General features: G+C 42.6%; 2 protein-coding genes across 2 annotated transcripts in view; one reads left to right on the forward strand and one right to left on the reverse strand.

The window, feature by feature from the left end:
- Window positions 1–25,252, forward strand: part of TMEFF2 (transmembrane protein with EGF like and two follistatin like domains 2) — an 896,284-nt gene that overhangs the window by 764,333 nt on the left and 106,699 nt on the right. The window lies entirely within an intron of this gene.
- On the reverse strand, window positions 16,108–18,179 carry LOC130285077 (uncharacterized). Its single transcript, XM_056536246.1, has 2 exons — window positions 16,329–18,179; window positions 16,108–16,239 (listed from the first exon to the last, which is right to left on the reverse strand). Exon 1 carries the CDS (start codon window positions 18,171–18,173, stop codon window positions 16,899–16,901), a length of 1,275 nt encoding a protein of 424 aa, XP_056392221.1. The 5' UTR covers window positions 18,174–18,179; the 3' UTR covers window positions 16,108–16,239; window positions 16,329–16,898.

The raw sequence follows: 25,252 nt of genomic DNA on the forward strand, positions 1-25,252 counted from the left end.
GTCGCCGCGTCCCCGGGGTGTCCCCGCCGCTCCGGACGTCTCTGCTTCCCGAAGATCCTCGCTCTCCGTCCCCGCCATCACGTCACTACGGATGCCGCTCCTATTGGATGACGGGACGGCGTGCGCGGCGACGTGATGACGACGGAGGAGAGCGCCGGCGATGCAGGGGATCCTGAAGAGGACGCTCAGTAGCCCCGAGGACAGGTAGGAGACCATCACTGGAGCACACAGGGCACTGTAAACGGCTCTCCGGCAGCAGCTTAAGCAGTCTGCACTGCCTGGATGGCCGTTCATGCGATGGTCCCGACATACAAAAGCATCGTATGTTGATGCTGCCTTCAACATGCGATGGCCTCTGAGAGGCCATCACATGTTGAAATTATTGCATGTCGGGGCCATCGTAGGTCCCCCCGTAGTTCACTGCATATTGTATTATTACTACACTAACTTTACAGCCCCTGTAGCACAGTCAAATAAAAAAATAAAAATAAATAACGGAATATCCCTTCAAGTTGCCTGTGCCATTTGATAAATGCCAGCTAATGTTTGTGTGACTTTTGGATGGCTTCGATCACACAGATGTAGCTCTTAGTCATGGCCATTAAGCTCAAAAAGCATTGGAGTTTCGCTTTTGACTTTTCAATGTTCCATTAGTTTCTGCCCTTGATTAAATTTGTAATGCATACCTTTTAATGTTCCTAAAAGTTTTTTTCCATTTGAAAAGCTGGAGACAATCACTTTTGCCTACTTGAGTCTACCTAAGGGATGCGGCCTGCTTTCTGCAATCTGAGCTCTCCTGGCTCACAGTACAAACATCCGCCCTTGGACCCCATTCACACTAGAAGTGGTGTGCTAAAAAGCGTCTTTTGTTGCTTTATAGTTATAGGAGTTATTGATCTTTTTGTGTCCTGTCCATGACAGTATTATTCCCACAACCCATGACAACATATTCCTAGGCATGCTTCCTTCACTTATGTCCTAAGCATGATGGGGTAGATTTATCATTGCCTTCCTGACATTTTTTGGCTGTGCTTTGGTGCAACATTTTTGCCCAGTTTTTGTGCAGAAATTTTGCGTAATTTCAAAATAGACTTCTTTGGCAACAGTAAATGTGAAATGCAGGGCTTCATTCTTAACTATGCAGCATGCGAGGTTTATAAACTGAGTCTTTTGTTAAAAAGGTGCAAAAATTATGTGACAGCGTTAAAAAAAAAAAACACAAATTCATACCACTTCTGCCTTATCTTAGAAAAATGACATCCTAGTGCAAGTTCTGAGGGGATTTTTCATTTGTTCAAAAATGTATCAAAGTCTATGCTCCATTATGATAAATTTGGTGCATATTAGCTTAACCTGTACGTCCTGAGTCCGCTCCCGTTCTATAACGTGGGGCCACGGTGTGGCCCCGTGTCATAGCGGGTCGGCCCCAGACTCTAACAACGGCCGGGACTCATGGCTAATAGCTGGCGGCATTGATCGCATTGCTGCATGCTATTAACCCTTTAGACACGGTGTTCAAAGTTGAACGCCGCATCTAAAGTGAAACTAAATCGCTGCCGGTTAGCTCAGGGAGCTGTTCGTGATCGCCACAGCAAAATTGCGGCATCCCGAACAGCTTACAAGACAGCCGGAGGATGCCTACCTGCCTCCATGCTGTCCGATCGCCGAATGACTGCTCAGTGCCTGAGATCCAGGCATGAGCAGTTAAGTGGCAGAATCATCGATCAGAGAAACCACTGATCAATGTAAAAGATCAGTATGTGCAGTGTTATAGTCCTCTATGGGAGCTATAACATTGCAAAAAAAAAAAAGTGAAAAATAAAAGTGAATAAAGATCATTTAACCCCTCCCCTAATAAAAGTTTGAATCACCCCCTTTTCCCATAAAAAAAAAAACCTGTGTAAATAAAAATAAACATATGTGGTATCGCCGCGTGCAGAAATTTCCGAATTATAAAAATATACCGTTAATGAAACCGCACGCTCAATGGCGTACGTGCAAAAAAAAAATCCAAAGTCCAAAATAGTGCATTTTTGGTTACTTTTTATATAATGAAAATATCATAAGATCAATAAGTCCTATCAATGCAAAAATGGTACTGCTATAAACTTCAGATCACGGCGCAAAAAATGAGCCCTCATACCGCCCCATATGCGGAAAAATAAAAAGTTATAGGGGTCAGAAGATGGCAATTTTAAACATATAAATTTTCCTGCATGTAGTTATGATTTTTTCCAGAAGTACGACAAAATCAAACCTATATAAGTAGGGTATCATTTTAATCGTATGGACCTACAGAATAAAGAGAAGGTGTAATTTTTTCCGAAAAATGTACTGTGTAGAAACGGAAGCCCCCAAAATTTACAAAATGGCCTTTATTTTTTTAAATTTTGTCTCACAATGAATTTCTTTTCTGTTTTGCTGTACATTTTTGGGTAAAATGACTGACATCATTATAAAAAAGAATTGGTGGCGCAAACAATAAGCCAAATTGAAAGAGTTATGATTTTTTAAAGGAAAAAACGAAAATTTAAAAACGGAAAAACCCTGGGTCCTTAAGGGGTTAAAACACAGCAAAAAAAGTGGCTGCACACAGACATATATTTATAAATCTCCACCTGTATGTATCATTCTTTGCTTATCTCCTACCCCAGAATCTTTCCTGTTTCATTCTGACCCTAAATGTACAGTATAGGCCAGTCCAGTATGAGTAAAGTGCCTGTTACAGGACCTGCAGGTTCTCTGCTTTACTAAGGATGAGCTTTATTTATATATAACAGAATTGATGATGTTTACAGTACAGTGACGGTCATGTTGTTCATGTTACCATGTCTCCTAAACAAGGTTTAACACAGGCAAGCTAAATCTCACACAGGCTTCTGCACCCTGCATGAAATGCCTATTAAACTGTCTGAAAGGTGTCACAGAGGTAAATAAATTCACCAATTCATACATTTTTGGGGATGACATGCTTGACGGAAAATGTTAAAGAAATTACAATATTTTAATCTGTGTATCTAAATGTCTAATAAAATGTGATTGACACCAGCAGTGATGTCTTTTGTGGCTATAACCCATGAGTCCTTCTGGAATAGCACTTTAAATACACGTACACTGACATAAAAAATGCATTCTGTACCGATTCAGTGATCCTGGATACTAGTCATGCTTTCCGGCTCTAGCTGGTCATCATTCAAGTAGAATAAAACATTGGCTATGAGACAATGTGTTACATTGCCGGGGATTGAACAGATAGCACCGAATGCTTAAGTCAGCAGCTTGCAGTCAATAACAACAGGGCTTTATTTTTATGTCCACTCTAGGCAATTGATCTACCTCTTAGATACAGTGAAAATCCAGGAAAAAAAAACACTTTCCCTTCTATAAATAGATCTCCAGACAATAGCATTATTGCTTTTTGTGCTGCTTTCCTTTGATCTTACTAATAGCATCAATAGAGCAGTTTCTAGCGGGCATGATGTGGAATCGTAGATGTGTAGAACTATTTTACAAAGGCAGGAACATTTGGGGTTGAGTAGAAAATCTATAACGTAATATTTTGTGTTGTGTTTGTGTAAGCTTTTAGGTAAACATCTGAAGACGAGACATTGGTCATATCAGATAAATATATAAATACATGCACCTTTCAGCTACAGTGCATACATCACTAGTGTATTCGAATTAAGTAGTATTTATGTGCAGGTATAAAAAGATCTATTGATTTGACTTTAAATTCTACAATTGTATCCGCTATTTTGGTTAAAAGAATTCTGCACCTGAATTTATTATAAAAGAATATGGTAAGTAAAAGGAAAGAGAAATATATGATTCATGCATTAGCAAAGTCCCTTCTATTATACCTTCTCTTTCTTCAGGTGGTAATTTTTCCTCAGGCTTTAAAAGGTTGTCTATTGAAGGTAATCCTTGTCACCCTTTCCTACTGCAATTCTGCCTTCAAATCTACTACAAAATCCACATACAGTATGTACAACCTTATCCCAACATTCATCTTAAAGCTGACAACTCAGCTGGCAAATCAAAAGGTACTGGGTTCTCTTTGTCATTCCACTGATATTTATGTACATTATATTTATATACTGTATATACTCGAGTATAAGCCGAGTTTTTCAGCACAATTTTTCGTACTGAAAACACCCCCCTCGGCTTATACTCAATTGAACTCTCCGACCTCAGTGGTCTTCAACCTGCGGACCTCTAGATGTTTCAGCCATCGGCTGTCTGGGCATGCTGGGAGTTGTAGTTTTGAAACATCTGGAGGTCCGCAGGTTGAAGACCACTGCGGTCTTCGTCATCCTCCAGACCTCCCACCCCCTTTAGTTTTGTACTTGCCTCCCCTCGGTGGGAAGGAAAGGTGAGCTGGTCCAGGCCATCTGTGCTGCAGGGAACGGATGATGACGAAGGCCGCAGTGGTCTTTAACCTGCGGACCTCCAGATGTTTCAAAACTACAACTCCCAGCATGCCCGGACAGCCGATGGCTGTCCGTGCATGCTGGGAGTTGTAGTTTTGAAACATCTGGAGGTCCGCAGGTTGAAGACCACTGTTCAGATATTGACAGGCGGTGATGATGAAGGGGTGGGGGGGTGGGATGATGACAGATGGTGATGATGAAGGGGGGGGATGATGACAGGGGGATGATGACAGGCAGTGATGATGAAGGGGGGTGTGGGATGATGACAGGGGGATGATGACAGGCAGTGATGATGAAGGGGGGTGTGGGATGATGACAGGGGGATGATGACAGGGGGATGATGACAGGCGGTGAGGATGAAGGAGGGGGGTGTGGGATGATGAAAGGCGGTGATGATGAAGGGAGGGGTGTGGGATGATGACAGGGGATGATGACAGGCGGTGATGATGAAGGGGGATGATGACTTGGTAATGATTAAGGGGGGTTGATAACAGGCGGTGATGATGATGAAGGGAGGGATGATGACAGGGTAATGATTATGACAGGGTAATGATGAAGGGGGAATGATGACAGGGTAATGAGGAAGGGGGGATGATGACAGGGTAATGATGAAGGGGGAGAAGGGGGGATGATGACAGGCGGTGATGATGAAGGGCGGATGATGACAGGGTGATGATGATGAGGGTGTTAATGACAGGGATCTGGATGATGACAGGGGGGCTGATGTATTTTGCATCCTAGGCTTATAGTCGAGTCAATAATTTTTCCTGGGTTTTTGGGGTGAAATTTGGGGTTTCGGCTTATATTCGGGTCGGCTTATACTCGAGTATATACGGTACATGAATACTTTTAACCAGTTTCTGTATGACCTACTTTATTTTACTATCCTTAGTTGCCTCTATAATACAGTATAGAACATTTTTGTTCTATTTTGCAATCCCTTTATAATAAGCGACACAGCTAGATCTACATGTATGTGTACACAGGATAATCGGGTGCAATGTCTTCATATCTAAGTGTGTTCTTTATAGCTTACATTGCACATCCCGAAGGCAAGTGCAAGATGCAGACACTTGTTTTCCTGAATTCAAACACTAATCATCTGTATCACATTATATTGTCAGGACTGTAGATTTCTTATTTCCTGTAAGTTTAGTGACACAGTCCTCTGATAACGTAAGGACAAAGGACAATGTGTAAATCCTATAGTTTCATTTGACAGAAGCTGTCCATAGATGGGATGACAATTTTTTGCAGCTCAGCTTACAAACTTAGTTGTCTTCTCTCTTAACCTCAGTTTAGTAGTATGAAATATAGACAATAGTAATGGTAGACTGAAGGATGATGATCATTTTTCAGCAGTATACTGTATTATCAGTGTAGATAAAAAGCACTATTCCTTTAAGGCATAATTATAGTTGCCAAAGGCAAATGGGTCATCAATGTAATACATGTCTTTGTAATATGGCATTGCCCATACCCATCTGTATAAATTAGTCCTATTTATTTCCTTGAGGATATTTAGATCCACGCTGTATTTTTAAATGCTTAATGGATACGTTTTATACTTTTAAAGAAGATAAAAAGGATTACCATAATCTAAAATTACAAAAAAAAATGCATTGTAGCATATGTTTGCTATATACAATAGCATAGTTTACCATGCTTTTGTAGGCAGCAAAATGAAACCTAATGAAACTGAAAAAAATAAATTTTAACACAAAAGAGAAGATTTACTCTCAGCAGTGTTTTGCTAAATTTTTGCTAAACTCTCAGCAGTGAGTTTTTTTTTTTGCAAAATTTTTGCTATTTACTATGAGTATTTTTTTTTTCAAGAGCTGAGTAATGTTCTCTCTATCACCCAAAATGCAACAAAAAGTGCAAATGTGTCACTCTAAAAAAACGTGCACAAAGGATGCGGCCTTCCTACAAGGGTCTTGTTTCTATGTCCCTTTTCGTCGAAGCTACTAAGGGACCACAAATTCTCCTGGCATCAACCTAGGTGTTAACCAAGGTGTCAGCCAAGGAGCCATATACTGATTGCATCTCAGCTGAAGTCAAAATGCCTGGGGGTTTCAGGGGGATGAGAAACCTAATGGCCACACACATCTCCAGAAGGCCTACCAAACCCTGACAAATCCTGTGGAAACACACAAAGTGGCACAGTGACTACAAAAAAGAAATAAATAAGTGGATGAGTGGAGATATAATGTACCTTGTAAAACATTTGTGCTAATTATAAGGTGCAACATTACACTGCCGTTTGGTGATACTAGAGGTATAAAAATACAAAAACAGAGCTTCCCATTGGGCAATATGTTTGGCACAGATGAGAGGCAAGGTATGAGGGAAGTGTGGTTCTCACCTTGTCAGGTTGTGTTAGGCACACGACAACCTTAAAGGGGTTATCCAGGAAAAATCTTAACTTCAGAAGCTCATAAGTACTGAAAGGATTAAGGTTGTTCTTTTCTGTCTAAGTCCTCTCTGATGACACCTGTCTCGGGAACCGCCCAGTTTAGAAGCAAATCCCCATAGCAAATCTCTTCTAAACTGGGCGTTTCCCGATACAGGTGTCATCAGAGAGCACTTAGACAGAAAAGAACAACCTTAACTTCAGAAGCTCATAACTACTGAAAGGATTAAGATTTTTTAATAGAAGTAATTTACAAATCTGTTTACCTTTCTGGAGCCAGTTGATATATATATAAAAAAAAATTTTTTCCTCGAATACCCCTTTAAAAGCCTGTTGTGGCGCAGCTGTCCAGAGCGCTCGAGTTGTGCAGATCCACATCCACACAGATTCACAAAAATTCTCTGGGTAGTCGGTGCCAACTGCATATAGGAATGACTGTTTAGAACAAACTGATGTGTTCATTATTCCTTTATTCGCCTTTTGGCAGATATACATGTATACAATACAAACCACTTTATAAAGACTAAAATTGGCACCAGAATACACAGCTGGCGTGCATATAAGATGTCATAGGCCTGCACTGTAGTAGCGCTGTCTGCTGATGTGAGTAGATAAACATGTCAGCGGTTCATTCATAAAATTGGCAATCTAAAAATTTAATTTTTCTTAAAATCACATATACACATTACCTAAAATCATATATAATGGTAATCCAGTTAAAACTGCTTTCTAATGATTAATCTGAATATAAATATAAATATCTGTTGGTGCAGAAATGCTAAAATGCCTCAGTAGTAGATCATCAGCAATCACTGTTAGGAAGTATTTGATGTATTTTGTTTGTCTCCTGGAGTGACAACTGTGGATCATTCCATATTTCTTGAAGTCAGGGTAGTGTCTCATTGGATCCTATTGACCGCGTATTTTCACTTCTGACCCGTTCTCAGTGCGCATCTATTATCATGAATAGCCTGGCAGCGCAGCTACTGGTTTGTTGCTAGCGCATGCATGGGGAGTTTTTAAACGTTGCTCTTCTGGACATGGAGCTGCTGCGGTGTTAAGTGTTCGAGCTTCACTGGTGGTAAACGTTGCGTGGAGCTACAGCGGTGTTCACTGTTGGAACTATACTGATGGTGAACATTGCTATTGGTTGGAGTTTAAATCACTATGTTCAGTAGATGATGTTTTATAAATGATTTTTTTTCCCACACATTATCAATATTTTCATTCAGACCCAGAGGGGTCAAGGTGTTCATTTTATAAATCCAAAAGGATTCTCTTCTGCAGAGTCTGCCGAACACATCGTCACTGTCCTTGGGTATTTGTTCTATTGCAGTGATTTTAAAGAGAATTATGGAATTATCCACAGTTGTCACTCCAGGAGACTAACGGAATACATCAAATACTTCCTAACAGTCAGCGATGATCTACTACTGTGGCATATCGGCATTTTTGCATCAACAGATATTTATATTTGGATCAATCTTCCGAAAGCAGTTTTAACTGGTCTACCATTATATATATATATATATATATATATATATATATATATATATATATATATTTATATTGAGAAAGATAATGGAGAGGATCGAAACGTCGCTGCTTTGTCACATTTTCTGATGGAATTAATCCACTTTTTTCACTGAAAACGGAGTGCTGCACTGGTTTAGTATTTTTTATGGATGCTTTGGAACCTTTGGACTTAGTTCCTTTTCATTAGCTTGCACCCAGCACCTATACATTTTACCCTTGGGAGTGCTGTTGTTTTTTTCTTTTTACATATATATATATATATATATATATATATATATATATATATGCTTTATAGGTAATGTGTATATGTGATTTTAAGAAAAGCCTCATTCTTAGATTGCCAATTTTATCAATGAACCGCTGACGTGTTTATCTACACACGTCAGGCAACAACTTGTTAATACATAGGCATTGTGGTCGCTATTTAAAATTTGATGCTAGCCATCCGCCCCCCGACGTTTCGTCAGATCACTCTATCACTCTAGATGACTTTATCAAGGGAGTCAGGCTAATGGCCGCATTCCCGGGAACCCAGCCTTATATGTGCTCTGTTTGTGACGTTTTTAGTGAGTGCATTATGAGCGCATCACTCTGGTCCAATCACATCTCATTACGTGAAGGCCGGCTGTTCTTTAACCAATGGCAGCCGCTCCTCTGTATTGTTTACATGTTCACGTCATAAGACGTTTATCTTATGCGCTGCGCATGCGCGAGAAACTTATAGATTGTCACTGCGTCTCTCCACCACGCATGTGCTGCGCGTGCGCCCGGACTTTTATTGTTGTTTTGACAGGTTGGTCGTCTGTGCATGTACCGTCAGGTTATCTACACACGTCAGCAGACATCGCTACTACAGCGCAAGCCTGTGAAATTTTATACGTACGCCAGCTGTGTATTCTGGCACCTATTTTTTAGTCTATATAAAGCGTTTTGTATTGTATACATGTATATCTGCTAAAGTCATAGAGAAAGAGGTGATAGACCTCGAAATGCATCTGACAGGGCAAATAAAGGAATATTGAACACATCAGTTTGTTCTGAACAGTCATTCTTATATACGGTAGGCGACGACTACCCAGAATTTATTTCCATATTTCTTAATACAACTGCCGTTTGGTGTAAAAGCTGCACACCTGGAGTGCAGACTACACTTTCCAAGAAGAGAACTATGGGTGAATCACAAGCAAAATTGGCAAGATTATTTGCCCGTTTTATTGAACAGGACAATGAAAAGGGGGCTTTAGAAACTGGAGAAAATATTGAAACCTCAGGCGCAAGATTGGAATCCTTTACAGCACCAATGGCTCCAACCAGTGAAAACATGTTATCAAACCCACGGAATATCAGATTGTGTTCCCACAAGGCTTTTACTTAGCAGTACCCTCACTAATTACCCTACAATTTTTCTGCTACTTTGTGAAAATAGATACAAAATTGTGGCATCAATACCCAAAAGCAATACAGTATATTGCTTTATTTTTTTAAAGACTTTATTTATCAATTTTCTAAGCCATAAATGAACACAATATACATAACAATAAAACACGCTCCTGGAGGGAGAAGAGCAAGACCCGGCTACATGACAAACGAGGGCAATTGTCAAAGTTAATTACAGTAAGGGAAATCAAACAGGAGCAATAAGATCATCCCCGTAGATCAGCAGGAACAACAAAGTTAAGCCCCTCCATCCCCCGAGAGCCAACCAGCCCAAGACATACAACAACAACCATCAACATACTCTCAAACAAACAACACATTACACACAAAGACAGACAACCTGGTACCACCCACCCCGACCAGCACAGCATCATCAGCACATAGTCAGGCAAAATTAATAAAAAATGAGATCACTGAGACCTAGACCCAGGAGAATCTGCAGAGGCACTAAGAAGCAACACCTTGTTGAATTTCTTCAGGCATTTGTGACTAGTATACAATGCCTGATATGAAGGCACATACTTTTTAATCAGACAAAGCCATCGGGACAGCGGAGGAGGAGAGACATCCTTCCAAGTAATCGTCACCACCTTACGAGCACAAAAAAGGAGGAAGTGAATCAACAAATGCCTATATGGAACCGATTCAACACCCACTATGAGACCTAGAAGACAGACCTGAGGAGTAAGGAGAAAGGGAAATTCCAAATGATCAGACAAGAACTGCATAACCTCCCTCCAAAAAAGGGCAACACAAGGGCAACTCCACACCTCATGTAAGAACGTACAGGAACACCTAAAACATACATCTGAAGGAGAGACACCTATACGCTTCAGCTTCTCAGGAGTATAATATAAGCGCAAAACAAATCTAGACTGAATTAAAATATCACATGCACTAACGACTGTAGAATAATATGTCCTTTCCAACTCTTTCCACTGATCTTCTTCAGACAAGTCAGGAATATCCTCAACCCACATCCCATACAAAATCCCAAAGGGACTAAGCCCCAAAGTTTGCAAGAGGGCATAAGCTTGTGGTTTGGTTTGGTCAGGTCCGTGGTACCTAGGAGAAGCTCCACCTTCGAAAAAACAGGGGGTAACAACCAGGGAGCCAAACTGCGCCCATACATGTCCAGGTATACAATACTAGTGTTGAGCAGCATAGGCCATATTCGAATTTGCAATATTTTGCGAATATATGGACGAATATTCGTCATATATTCGCTAAATTCGCATATTCGTAATATTCACAATTTATTTCCACATATGCGAAAATTTGCATATGGGAAAATTTGCATATGTGAAAATTAGCATATAACTAAATTAGCATATGTGAAAATTAGCATATGCATATTTTTGCATATGCAAATTTTCGCATATACGAAAATTTGCACGCCAGTCTCACACAGTAGTATTAGAGCCTACTTTACACCACACAAGCTGGGAGCAGAGAGGGATGATCACTGTGATGTGTACTGTGAAAAAAAATTAGGAATATTCGTAATTGCAAATTTATAGTGCTATAATCGCTAATTTGCGATATTCGCGAATAAAAATTGCATTCAAATATTCGTGAGCAATACTATACAATACTTGTCTTTCATATCCGAGAACGATAGGAACTCCTGCTACTCACCGAATAAATGGGAAACAAATTTAACCCCATGCTGTCCCCAAAAGCCAGCCTCTGGCAACCCCTATAAATGGGGAAGATGAACATTCCCCCACAGGGGCATACTAGGAGAGACAAGCTGTTTAGGAAACCGTCTCTGTAAACTTGTAAATAACTCATGAAAGAATAAAGTTGTGTTAAAACCAACCACATCATTGTTTTTCTTGTGAAATTCCCAATAAGTTTGATGTGTCACATGACCCTCTTCCTATTGAAAAAAACAAAAGTTGGATTCAAAATGGCCGACTTCAAAATGGCCACCATATTCACCACCCATCTTGAAAAGTTTCCCCCCTCACATATACTAATATAATAAATGGCTCACCCTGTATATAGATAGATACATATATGTATATGAAACATACAATGCACACATGCAACTAGGTAAATATATTATATGTATAGGAATGCATAACCATATTTTACTAAAAAAAATAGATAAAACATTTTACAGTTCCTGTGTGTGTGTGTGTGTGTATATATATATATATATATATATATATATATATATGTATCCTGGTATTTATCATATATGGCTAAGTTAGTGTGTTTTAAGAACAACTAACATACATTTTTTAGAGGATGTGCAAGGTTAAGAAAGAGTGTTTGTTACCTTTATCACCTTCTAGTAAATCCTTGTATTTCCCTATTTGCATACATACTGTAGGTACATAGGGTGCTTTTGTATATTTATAAACCTTCCCATTAAAATAAGTGGGTGTATAAATCACTAAGTTCCATTCACCTTGCCACATCTCTTTCTAATGCATACTCCCCCTTTGTTTGATTTATTGACATTTGATTAGCCTTGACAAAAATTCCTCCATAACTCATGTACATTAAAATTCCTATCAAATAGACAGGGAAATTTAGCACATGTACATGGAATAAAGAACGTGAAGGCATTGGTTGTAGTACAGATGTACACTGATCAAAAAAATAAAGGAGATACACTAAGATAACACATCCTAGATCTGAATGAATGAACTAATTGCATGAAATACTTTCCTCTTTACATAGTTGAATGTGCTGACTAGAGATGAGCTAACTTTTTTTTAAATTCAATTCGGCCGATTCGCCAAATTTTTTGAAAAAATTAGGTTTGATACGAATTTATTTGCAGCGAATCTATATTAAAAATGGCTATTCCTGGACTACACAGAGCCTCAATAGTGGTGTAGAACACTTTGCTTTGTTCTAACACGCATATGATTTATCAAACTATGTGAGATAAAATGTGGAGTGATTTCCCCACAGCAACTAATCGCACGTCAGCTAGCAGGCTTTGGTAAAGTGAAAGCTGAGCTGTGATTGGTTGCTGTGGGGAAATCACTAGACTTTTTATCTCACACAGTTTGATAAATCTCCCCCATTGAGTGTGCTGGGGTAGTTAAATAATACTGTTATTCAGAACGACATGCAGCTTACAGGCATCGCTTTTAGAATCACTGCCGCAGGGTGGCACAGTGACAGAGCCTGGAGGTGGCATCAGTATGAGGAGACCATATAGTGGCTGAACGACACAGCGTGGAGGTGTTGGCAGCATGAGGAGACCATATAGTGGCAAAATGGCACAGCATGGAGGTGTTGGCAGCATGAGGAGACTATATAGTGGCTAAATGACACAGCGTGGAGGTGTTGGCAGCATGAGGAGACCATATAGTGGCTGAATGACACAGCTTGGATGTGTCTGAAGCATGAGGAGACCATATAGTGGCTAAATGACACAGCATGGAGGTGTTGGAAGCATGAGCAGACCATATAGTGTCTGAATGATACAGCATGGAGTTGTTGGCAGCACGAGGACACCATATAGTGGCTAAATGACACAGCGTGGAGGTGTTGACAGCATGAGGAGACCATATAGTGGCTGAATGACACAGCTTGGATGTGGCGGAAGCATGAGGAGACCATATAGTGGCTAAATGACACAGCGTGGAGGTGTTGGAAGCATGAGCAGACCATATAGTGGCTGAATGACACAGCGTTGAGGTGTTGGCAGCATGAGGAGACCATATAGTGGCTGAATGACACAGCTTGGATGTGGCTGAAGCATGAGGAGACCATATAGTATTTGAATGGCACAGCCTGGAGATGGCAGCAGCATGAGTAGACACTAGGGCTTCACAATCCCTAAGATTAAAAGATGAATTTTGAAATTTAAATTGAAGATTTAGGGTAGCGTGTGCTACCATAAAAATTATTAGGCCCAGCAGCTACAGTATTCCATATATTGGCTTAATGACACAGCCTGGAGTTGGCGGAAGCATGAGGAGACCATATGGTGTCTGAATGGCAGAGCCTGGAGTTGGTAAAAGCATGAGGAGACCATTGAAATTTAAGATTTTTTAATAGAAATTTAAGATTTTGAAATTGAAATTTTAACTCCCAAATGTTAGTGTCCCGAGCCCGGCGTGTGGGTGCAAATGACCAAATCTAACAAGAAGTCACATGTCTCATGGCAGCACAATGACAGAGCCTGTAGGTGGCATCAGTATGAGGAGACAATATAGTGGCTGAATGGCACAACCTGGAGGTGGCTGAAGCATGAGGAGACCATATAGTGTCTGAATGGAACAGCCTGGAGTTTGTGGCAGCATGAAGAGAACATATATTGTCTGAATGGCACAGCCTGGAGTTGGCAGCAGATGAGGAGACAATAGGGCCTCACAATCTCTAAGAATAAAAGATGAATTTTGAAATTACATTTCCATTGGAGATGTATGGTACGTAGTGCTACCATAAACATATATAGGTAATGTTCTAGGCCCAGCAGCATCACTAAACCATGTAGTTGCTGATTGACACAGACTGGAGCTGGCTGAAGCATCAGTAAACCATATATTGGATGAATGGAGCAGCCTGGAGGTGGCTGAAGCATGAGGAGACCATATAGTGGCTGAATGACACAGCTTGGATGAAACTGAAGCATGAGGAGACCATGTAGTGGCTGAATGAGACAGCCTGGAGGTGGCAGCAGCAGCATCAAGAGTCCTGAAAGTGAACCGGTGACAGAGTGGGGCGGTGGGTGGCAATACCAGTACCTGGTGTCGAAGGTGGGTGAAAAAAGTTCTGATGCAGAGGAATGTTTGTAACTGGGGAGCAGTGCCTTAAATCTGTTTGGCACTATCTATATTTGTGAAGTTTTGGAGTGGCACACTGGTCAATCTACTCTCATGCATCAGGAATTGGTGGTTGGAAATCCTGGCTGATCAATGCCTGATTCATCTTCACAAAGGAAAGTCTCTCCACATTTTTCGTGGACAGAGGAGTTCTCCTTGGGGTGACTTTGTCCCCCCTAGTGGCGGCCACAAATCAAGTTTGGCTGCCCAGAAGTCCAGCAGATCTTCAAGGTGTGTTGGCATGGGCATGTCAAGGTATGCCACCACGTGCTGGTTCAGGTCCTGCTCCAGGTCTACCTGCTGCTGATGAGTTGACTAAGGCTGCTGCTGATGGAGCTGGTACTGCTCCTTCCACCCCAACCCTCCCCAGCAGCCTTGGCAGTGGAAGGTGAGCACAGGGGGCCTCCTGATTCAGACCTATGAGAGGATGAACGATGGCATCAGCCAAATGACTACATAGGATGCCTCTGTAATAGGTCACTATTGTCCTCCCTCTCAGTGGGTGTAAAAAAGGCCCCTATTTTTTGGCGGTAGCAAGGGTCCAAAAAGGTGGAGATCCAGAAGTCATCCCGCCGCCGAATGGTGATAATTCGGCTTTCTCTACACAAGCAATTGAGCATGCATCGTGCCATTTGTGTAAATGACTCAGAGGGACTCCCTGCCTCCATCTCCACTGCATACTGCCATGGTGTGTCTGGGTCCTCTGTCTCGTCTTCTTCATAACCTTCTAGCTCCTCTGGTTGCTCTTGCTCCTCCTCTCCTGTCAGATTTCTAGAAAAAATGCCCATTTGGCAAAACTTAAACTGTGCTCCACTGTGCCCCTCCCCCTCCTCCTCCAGTTCAGCCCCCACAGAGCTCATGTGGCCGTGAAATGTAGGCGCCACATCTCCAGTGCCCTGCCTAGCCATCGTTTCCAATACGTGTTGTAAGAAATGAAGCAGTGGAATGACGTTCACCCCATAATCCTGGCGACTTCCTAATAATGTGGCTTCCTCAAAGGGCCTGAGCAAACGGCAGGTGTCACGTATGAGCTGCCACTGGTTCACATTGAAGTTACATAGGGAGTCCCCCTAGCCACTTGAATCATCAAGAAATCGGTGATGGCTTTTCTCTGTTCGTACAGTCGTTCCAACATATGGAGGGTGGAATTCCAACGTGTGGCAACGTCACAAATCAGACTATGTTGGGGGATACCGTTCTGACGCTGCAGCTAAAGGAGGGTGTGCTTTACCGTGTATGAGTGGCTGAAGTGCATGAAAAGTTTACTTCCCATTGTTAGGATGTCTTCTAAATGGGGGGGAACACTTCAGGAACTGCTTCACAACCAGATTGAACACGTGTGCCATGCAGGGCACATGGCTCAGCCTGCCAAGTCGCAGTGCATGCAAGATGTTCTTCCCGTTGTCAGTCACTATGGTACCCATTTCCAGTTTTCATGGAGTAAGACATGCTCCGATTCCTCCTCTGTGTGACTTTTTTTTAGCCAAGGCAAACTGTTCCGCTCTCAAAACACTGACTATGTGTGGTTCTAAACGGACAGCTAAACACTTGTTAGAGACTCCAGTAAACAGAAGCCCATGCTTGTATTGTCCACCAGAGGACTCCAACTTTATTTTAGTCTGTGAAACTGCAATACAATACAATAACAACATATCAGTACACATGGAATCATTAGCCTAGCATGAATGACAAATAACTAAGCAGAAAGGCACTTACAGGTGATGATGTCCCAAACCTCATGGGAGAGATAGATACATGCTGCCTGCCCAGTGGAAGAGTGCCTCAAGATGGTGGAAGAGCTTCCTGGAACAAAGGTCACTTCCTGTCTGTATAAACTATCTGTGTAAGTAAAGCTGATATTAACTTCTGCCACTAGATGGCAGTGGTACACTACACAACCTATCATTATAATGCAGTTAACCTAAAAAGGCAGCACACTCCCTGCCTGATATAATACATTATATCACTACCTATACATATCTGATGTACAGGGAAAAACATATTAATAAGATAATGTATTCCTGACCAGAACTAGTAACAAACTATAACATAAGTCCACAATATTAGTGTCTCTTGGCTGTGGCACTTCAAGCTGGTAATCCACATGAAGAAATAGTTCTGTCCATAAACCCATCTTCAGATAGGAGAAGCCGCACTAGGCCAAACTATCTCCTACCCCATTTGTAATCCACAGAATGGAATTCAGCTCGTGGCAAATGCCACATTTGAAAACTCTCAGTGACAAGCTCTTAGTTATGTATTGAGCCAATAACAGAATAGAAATACTCAAAGGAGAACAATGACATCAGAAACTGGTCTGGCGTACACTTTAACAGTCCCTTGTTTCGTGACTTTTACTTCAACCTTTCTGACATTACCATCTTTACTTGGCAACGTATTTGTGACAATTCCCATAGGCCAGTTATTTCTGCTTTCTTGAATATCTTTCAATAACACAACATTTCCCACCTTGACATTGGGACCAGTCTCTGCCCATTTCTTGCGACTTTGTAAGGTAAATAGGTAATCTCTCCTCCATCTCTTCCAAAATGTATCAGCCAGACATTGGACTTGTTTCCATTGCTTTGCATGAAGTTCTGTTGTACTAAAGTCTCCACAGGGGGCTGATAAAGAGTCTACCTTTTGGGTCAAGAGCATAGCAGGGGTAAGAACTGTTGGGTTATCTGGATCTGTAGATATTGGTACCAAAGGTCTTGAATTAATGATGGCCATAACTTCTGCCATGAAAGTACTCAAAGTCTCATGAGTCAGGTGAGTGGGTTTGGATTGGAGCAACATTGCATCTAAAATTCGTCTAGCCACACCAATTAATCTCTCCCAAGCACCTCCCATGTGAGATGAGTGTGGAGTGTTAAAGAGCCATGTACATCCTTTGTCTTGGAGATAATCTAGAAGTTCTGCATCATTTGAGCATATATGCAGCTCCTTGCATGCTCCTACAAAGTTCGTACCTCTATCTGAGCGAATCAACTTAGCCGGACCACGAACAGAAAAGAATCTTCTCAGGGCATTGATGAAACTGGATGCTGACATGGACTCAATCAATTCTATATGCACTGCTCTTATAGAAAGACACGTGAAAAGAACAGCCCAGCGTTTGCTGTCAGCGCTGCCTCCTCTAGTTCGGCGTGTTACAACTTCCCAGGGACCAAACACATCAACACCCACACTAGTGAATGGAGGTTCAGGATTGACTCTATCTTTTGGTAATTCTGCCATCTTTTGGCTTTCAAATCTCCCTCTGAGCTTACGGCATACGACACATTTGTGAATGATTGCAGACACTAGACGTTTTCCACCAAGAATCCAGAATCCTGCAGCTCTGATTGCACCTTCAGTAATGTGTCGCCCTTGGTGTACTGTTTGACTGTGATAATATCTTATGATCAAGGTAGCAATGTAGTGATCGTGAGGAATGATGACAGGCTGTTTCTCTTCATCTGACAGCATGGCATAAGATAAACGGCCACCTACTCTCAATAGTCCATATTGATCTATAAAGGGACTTAGTTTTGTAAGACGGCTATGTTTAGGAAGCATCTTTTGCTGTTCAATACAGTCATATTCTTGCCTGAAACATGTGCGCTGTACAGAAGAAATTATATCCCTCTTGGCTAGTGAAAGTTCTTCTAAACTAACCCTTTCATGGAAAACTCTCCAACTTCCAGGTTGATCATCATTAGGTTTCTTTTGGAAGCTTTTGGTAACATGGATTAACTTCGCTATAACCCTGTTCAGTCTCTTCCAGTCCGAAAATCTTACAAAACGATGTGGCTGCAGTCTAGCGTCAAGGGCTTTAGTACTGAAGCTTACTACTTCTGACCTAATTTCAGGATCAGCTTCGGGCTCCACTAAAGGGTAAACATTGGTGTCAGGACTATCTACAGCCGTCTGATACAGAAAAGTTGGCCCTGAAAACCATATAGAGTTCTGAAGGCAAGCTATCTGTGTAGGCCTGGTAGCATAATCTGCAGGATTTTGTTCTGAGGGCACATAGAACCATTGCTCTGGACGTGTTGTTTGTCTGATCCTGTTCACCCGATTAGAAACATATAAAAAGAATCTCTTTGTAGTGTTGCAGATATAGCCTAGGACTGTTTTACTGTCTGTAAAGAATTTCACAGCATCTAGGTCTAGGTCTATCTCGTCTCTCACTAGCTCATACAGTTCAACCGCTAGTACAGCTGCACATAACTCTAGACGTGGGATTGTGTGTGCTGGCCTAGGACTTAGCTTGGATTTTCCCATAACAAATCCAACATGGCAGACATTTCCTACATCGCTTACCTTCAAGTAAGCAACGGCACCTATTGCTATAACAGATGCATCTGAAAAGATGTACAGTTCTTTTTTGCAGGCCTGTGACAATGAAAGAGGTACATAACACCTGGATATTTGTAAACATTGTAAGGCTTGTAAAGACTCTGTCCATTGGACCCACTCATGGAGTCTTTCTTGTGGAAGTAAGGCATCCCACTCACTTTCTCCACTTGATAGTTCACGAACTAAGGCCTTACCTTTTATGGTGACTGGTGCCACAAACCCGAGAGGGTCGTAGAGACTGTTAACAGTGGATAGGATCCCTCTTCTTGTGAATGGCTTTTCTGCTGAAGAAACCTGAAACACAAAACAGTCTTTATCTAGATCCCAGCTTAGGCCTAGACTTTTCTGCAATGGAAGGGTGTCTGTTCCCAGGCAAATTTCTTTGAGGTCTTTAGCTCTGTCTTCTGCGGTGAAAGCTTCCATGACTTGTTTGCTGTTAGAGGCAATCTTATGTAGTCGCAGATTAGACTCTGCCAGCATTTGTTTTGCTTTGTTGAGAATGTTGACTGCTCCTTCAGGTGTGTTCGCTGAAGCAAGTCCGTCATCTACATAGAAATGTCTCATCACAAAGTGCTTGGCATCTTGACCATAACGTTCTGCACCTTTCTGGGCAGCTTTCCGCATACAATATATGGCAACAGCGGGGGAAGGGCTGTTACCAAAAACATGTACTCTCATTCTGTACTCTGTTACCTCTTTATCTATGTCGTTATCCTTGTACCACAGGAAACGCAGGTAGTCTCGATGGTCCTCTCTCACTAGAAAACAATAAAACATCTGTTGCACATCAGCTGTGAAGGCAATAGGCTCCTTCCTGAAGCGTAAGAGGACACCCAGAAGTGTGTTATTTAGGTCTGGGCCACTCAGCAGTACATCATTTAGTGAAATGCCTTCCTGTTGAGCACTGGAATCGAACACAACTCTTATTTGATCTGGCTTGTGTGGATGGTAAACGCCAAACATTGGCAGATACCAGTGTTCTTTACCTTTATCCAGTGATGGTGCTAATTCAGCATGATTATTGTCCAGCATCCTTTTGATAAATTCTGTAAAGTCTTTTTTCACTTCAGGCTTTCTTTGCAAAGTTTTGCGTAGTGTGTTTAAGCGCTTCATGGCTTGCTCTCTGTTACTAGGTAAATAACACCTTGGTTTGCGAAAAGGTAAAGGGGCTACCCAATTGTTGTTCTTATCTTGGAAAGTCTCTTTATCCATGATGTGGAGAAAGGTTTGATCATCTATGGACATTGCTTGTTTGTCATCATCTTTTGTCTTCTGGAACACTGAGTTCCCTAAATTGTCGGTCTTCAGACCACTACTAATATTCCTATCATAACTGGAAGGAGAGCCACAGTATGGTTTTAGGGTTTCTTTAACAACAAAGCTGTTTTGGCATGGACTGAGAAGGGACGTGCGTCCATTTGTTAACACAGATGTCTTAGAAGTGTTGACACTGTCAGGCCGATGAGCTGCTCCCAAACAAACTTCTCCTACTATAACCCACCCCAAGTCAAGTCTTTGCGCATAGGGGGCATTAAATGGTCCATTAATTTGTTGGCGTACCTTATGCGCCTGTAGAATGTCTCTTCCAAGAAGTAGAAGAATAGAGACGTCTGTCTGGACAGCTGGAATAAGGTGAGATATTGCATTAAGATGAGGATGATGAAGGGCCACTTCTGGTGTAGGGATCTCTGATTTATCATCTGGTATCATATCACACTCTATCAAAGTGGGAAGTGAGAGATGGATCCTCTTGTCAAGAGACTCAATAGTAAAGTCAGTAGCTCTTCTCCCTGAAGTTTCTATCATTCCTGCACATGTCTTTAGGGTGTATGGAACTGCCCTTGATGTAATGTTGAAGGCATCAAAAAAGTCTGACCTTGCCAGCGACCTGTTACTTTGTTCATCCAGAACCACATACATCTTTACTGCCTTTTCTCTTTTCCCTGTGGGGTACACTGTTGCTAGGCAGATCTTGGAACATGAGCGTGGATTTGTACTGTCACCACAGATTTCAGTGCATTTGGACATTACTGGGATAGCTGATTTATCTTTTTGCTCCCTGCCCTCATCTTTTGGGGTTTCAGTGACCTCTAATGGTTGATGCAAAGTATTGGGGTGCAGAGCTGAGATGTGTCTGTCACTGCCACATTCTGAGCAATTTGCTTGTATTTTGCAGTCTTTAGCTATATGTTTGGTGGATTCACAACACTTGAAGCATATGCCGTTTTGTCTAAGAAAGGCTAACCTTTCCTTGATAGGTTTACTTTTGAACCCTTTGCACTTGTTTAGAGGATGGGGCCTTTTATGAAGTGGGCAAAGTCTGTCAGGGCCTTCAAAGGTGTTTACCTTGTAGCTGCTTGAATCTCCTGGGTCCTCAGAGGGAACTGTTGTCTTGTGGGTGATCACTGAAGTCCTATTGTAGGATCTAGGTGGCTTTTCTGCCTTAGGCAGTTGGCTGCTGGTGATGAAGGAAAAACTGGGATCGCACCTCATCTTAGCTTGCTGCTGTACAAACCTAGAAAACACAAAGAAAGGGGGGAAGGGGACACCATGTTCTTCTTTGTATTTAGCTCCAACACTCACCCATTTCTCTTGCAGGTGGTGAGGTAGTTTCTCCACTATAGGCTTAGTACCGTTGGCAGTATCTAAATGTGCAAGTCCCCTTAAATAACCTTCTTCTTTGGCACACTGGACTTCCCAAAGAATATCACCCAGCTCTTGCAGTTTTAAATTGTCTTTGCTGTTTAGCTTAGGGAAAGACTCCAATCTTTTCATCAGAGCACCTTCAATTGCCTCTGGTGATCCATATCTTTCTTCTAGCCTTTGCCAGGCCATATCGAGTCCTACTGAAGGGTTAAATAAGTGTATCCTGCGCATCCTTCTTGCATGCTCTGCAGACTCAGACCCAAGCCACTTTATCATCAGGTCTAGCGTCTCAGCTGCTGTTAAGTCCAAGTCTTTGACTGCATTCAGAAAAGAAGCCTTCCATGCCCAGTAATTTTCTGGGCAGTCATCAAACTTGAGGAAGCCTGTATTAACCATTTTTTTACGGATAAGATATTTAGTGACATCTTGCATGCTCTGGTGTTTGGGTTGCTGCGGTGAGGATTCTTCTTTTATCACTCTGGTACTGCCAGACTCATGGGTTTGTTTTCGTGCGCTCAGGAGTACTGATGGTTTTGGTTTAAATTCAGCTGACTTTGGATTGAGAAACGGTATTGTTGAGCTGCCACTTGAAATATCTTGGACATACGCCCTAGTGCGTTCTGCAGAGGAAAGCGGTTTCTCGGGCACATCTGGGCCTTCGTGGATAGATTCCATTCCAGACCGCTCAATATCCGCATAAGCTGCTGCTTCTGCTGCTGCAGCAGCGGCTGCACACTGACGTTGAAGAATATGCAACTTTGCTTCCTGTTCAGTTTTTTCTTTTATAATGGCAGCCTCTTTCTCTGATCTTTCCTTCATAATGGCAGCCTCTTTCTCTGATCTTTCCTTCATAATGGCAGCCTCTTTCTCAGCAAATTCTAGCTGAACGCGAGCAGCCTCTGCTTTGGCGCGAGCCCTGGCAAAAAGGGCACTTGCTGATGAAATCTGACTGGACCTTGCTGATCTAGATGAGCGTGAGCGTACATCATCCTGCTGGACACTTGGCGCGCTCTCCCTGCCTTGATGTGTCCCGGGTAGCTGATCTTCAGCATTATACTGACTTCCTGATCTTAGACTCATTCTGTCTGTGCAGCAACTACTATCTCCAGGCTTGTTGTGCTATCACCTTTTCACTGTTCCGCTCTCAAAACACTGACTATGTGTGGTTCTAAACGGACAGCTAAACACTTGTTAGAGACTCCAGTAAACAGAAGCCCATGCTTGTATTGTCCACCAGAGGACTCCAACTTTATTTTAGTCTGTGAAACTGCAATACAATACAATAACAACATTTCAGTACACATGGAATCATTAGCCTAGCATGAATGACAAATAACTAAGCAGAAAGGCACTTACAGGTGATGATGTCCCAAACCTCATGGGAGAGATAGATACATGCTGCCTGCCCAGTGGAAGAGTGCCTCAAGATGGTGGAAGAGCTTTCTGGAACAAAGGTCACTTCCTGTCTATATAAACTATCTGTGTAAGTAAAGCTGATATTAACTTCTGCCACTAGATGGCAGTGGTACACTACACAACCTATCATTATAATGCAGTTAACCTAAAAAGGCAGCACACAAACCATGTGAAGAACAGCGTGACACCGCCGTGCCCTGCACACATGGTATGCTGAAGGGCCACAGACTTGTCTGGGCAGTGGAGGCTGAGGACACTGTGGAGGATGAGCAGGTGGAGTCGCACACTGTCACAGACAGGACCAATGGCCTGAGAGTGTGGAGTAGGAAGCGGCGTGACCTGTCCAAGTTCGTGCTGTGGCTGTGCAGGAACCACATTTATTCCAGTGAGCCGCAAAGAACATGTATTGTCCCTGACCATAGTTACAGCTCCAGATGTCGGCGCTGCCGTGCACTTTGGTACACACCGACAGGCTCAAGGACTGTACTACCTTCTCTTCCACAAAATTGTGCAGGGCTGGTACTGCCTTCTTCGCAAAGAAATGACGGCTTGGCACTCACCACCTTGGCTCGACACAAGCCATCAGTTCTCTGAAAGGTGCAGAGTCCACCACTTATAAAGGGAGGGACTGCAGCACCAGCAACTTGGACAGGAGCACATTCAGCTTCTGCGCCGTTAGATGATTGGGCGCATTCTGTTGTGTCTTGAACATGGATGGATTGTTGACGGAATGGCTCACTAAAAGTAGGAGGAGCAGGAGCGACAGAAGGTGGGTATGACACACAACCCCCCTGGCTGAGGTGGTTTAGTCTTGGCTGGCCAAAAAGAGGGAGCGGTGGGACACTGGGTGATGCAGGAGGCTGGACCACTATATGGCGCCACAGTTCTCCCAGGCCGCTTTATGGTGGCGAAGCATATGTTGACGCAGGGCCAGGGCGCCAACATTGGGACCTTGGCCACGCTTCACCTTCTGGCGACATATCTTGCATGTGGCTATGTGAACCTTTTCCGGATGCTTGATGAAAAACTGCCACACTGCCGAGTAGCTGATTTTCCCACCAACAGTCCGCACTAATTGACTGCTACTGCCACCGTCTCCAGGAACCCCTGTTCCACTCCTGGGAAGGTAGGCTGCCACAAAGCAGGTCTCCCTGGGCACATTTGGCTCCAGAATTTAATTTCCACTTGTGCCACCATGCTGACTGCCAACTATGCTACCACCTTGCTGGCTCAGCTGCTGCCTCATGGGCAACCTGCAACTCTCTTCTCCTGATGATGCTGAAGTTCCTTCTGCATCCGGCTCCCAATTGCGATCGGCTTCATCATCATCAAGAGTCTGCACGTCACCGATGTCCTCCTCAGGCTCCAGCAGGGTCTGCTTCAGGACCCTGAACCCTGGCAACACCGCCTCCCACGTCACTCTCCTCATCACTACTTGCCCGCCTAGCAGAGGAAGCGGCGGATGTCTCCTCCACTTGTTGGCTGGGCAGTAGCTGCTGACTGTCCTCTATTAGATCGTCCTCAGTCAGTGAATAGTGGAGCTGAACCCACAACATAAGATACTTCTGTAGGGGAGGGAACAGCTTAGGACAGAGGCAATGGGAAGACAGGGACTGCTCCCGGGCCATGCCAACTGAGGGTTGTGTCTGAGGAACTCACCGACTGTTGACTGGAGTATCAGATGTCACTTGTGATGACTGATGGGTTGCTGGTCGAGACATGACCGCTAGCTGCTACCGGGAGCTCAGGCATCTCGCTGCGACTCCTGTCTGATGAATTTAGGCAGCTGCCACTCCTCTTTGCACATCCTGGCACTTCTCTGCTTGACAGACTTCATATATGCGTATGTACTTTTGCCTGGACTTTCACAGTATCTAGGCCCTTGATAGATTAACAGGTACAAAATAGTTCACTACTTAGATGTAGGTATGTGGTATGCACTTATGAGGGCAGAAAAATGCGCTACAGTATGTTTAATAAACGTATTGGAGTAAAACACCAGCCTGTGATTACCTTAGCTTGGACTTTCACAGTATCTAGGCCCTTGTCAGATTAACAGGATTAAAATAGTACACTGTTTAGATGTAAGTATGTGTTATGCACTTATGAGATCCGAAAAATGCACTACAGTACACTTAAAGAAGTATCTGAGTACAACATCAGCCGGTGAGTAATTTTGCCTGGACTTTCACAGTATCTAGGCCCTTGACAGATTAACAGGTTTAAAATAGTGC

This window comes from Hyla sarda, chromosome 8 (genome assembly GCF_029499605.1).
Source record: "Hyla sarda isolate aHylSar1 chromosome 8, aHylSar1.hap1, whole genome shotgun sequence".
NCBI lineage: Eukaryota > Metazoa > Chordata > Amphibia > Anura > Hylidae > Hyla > Hyla sarda.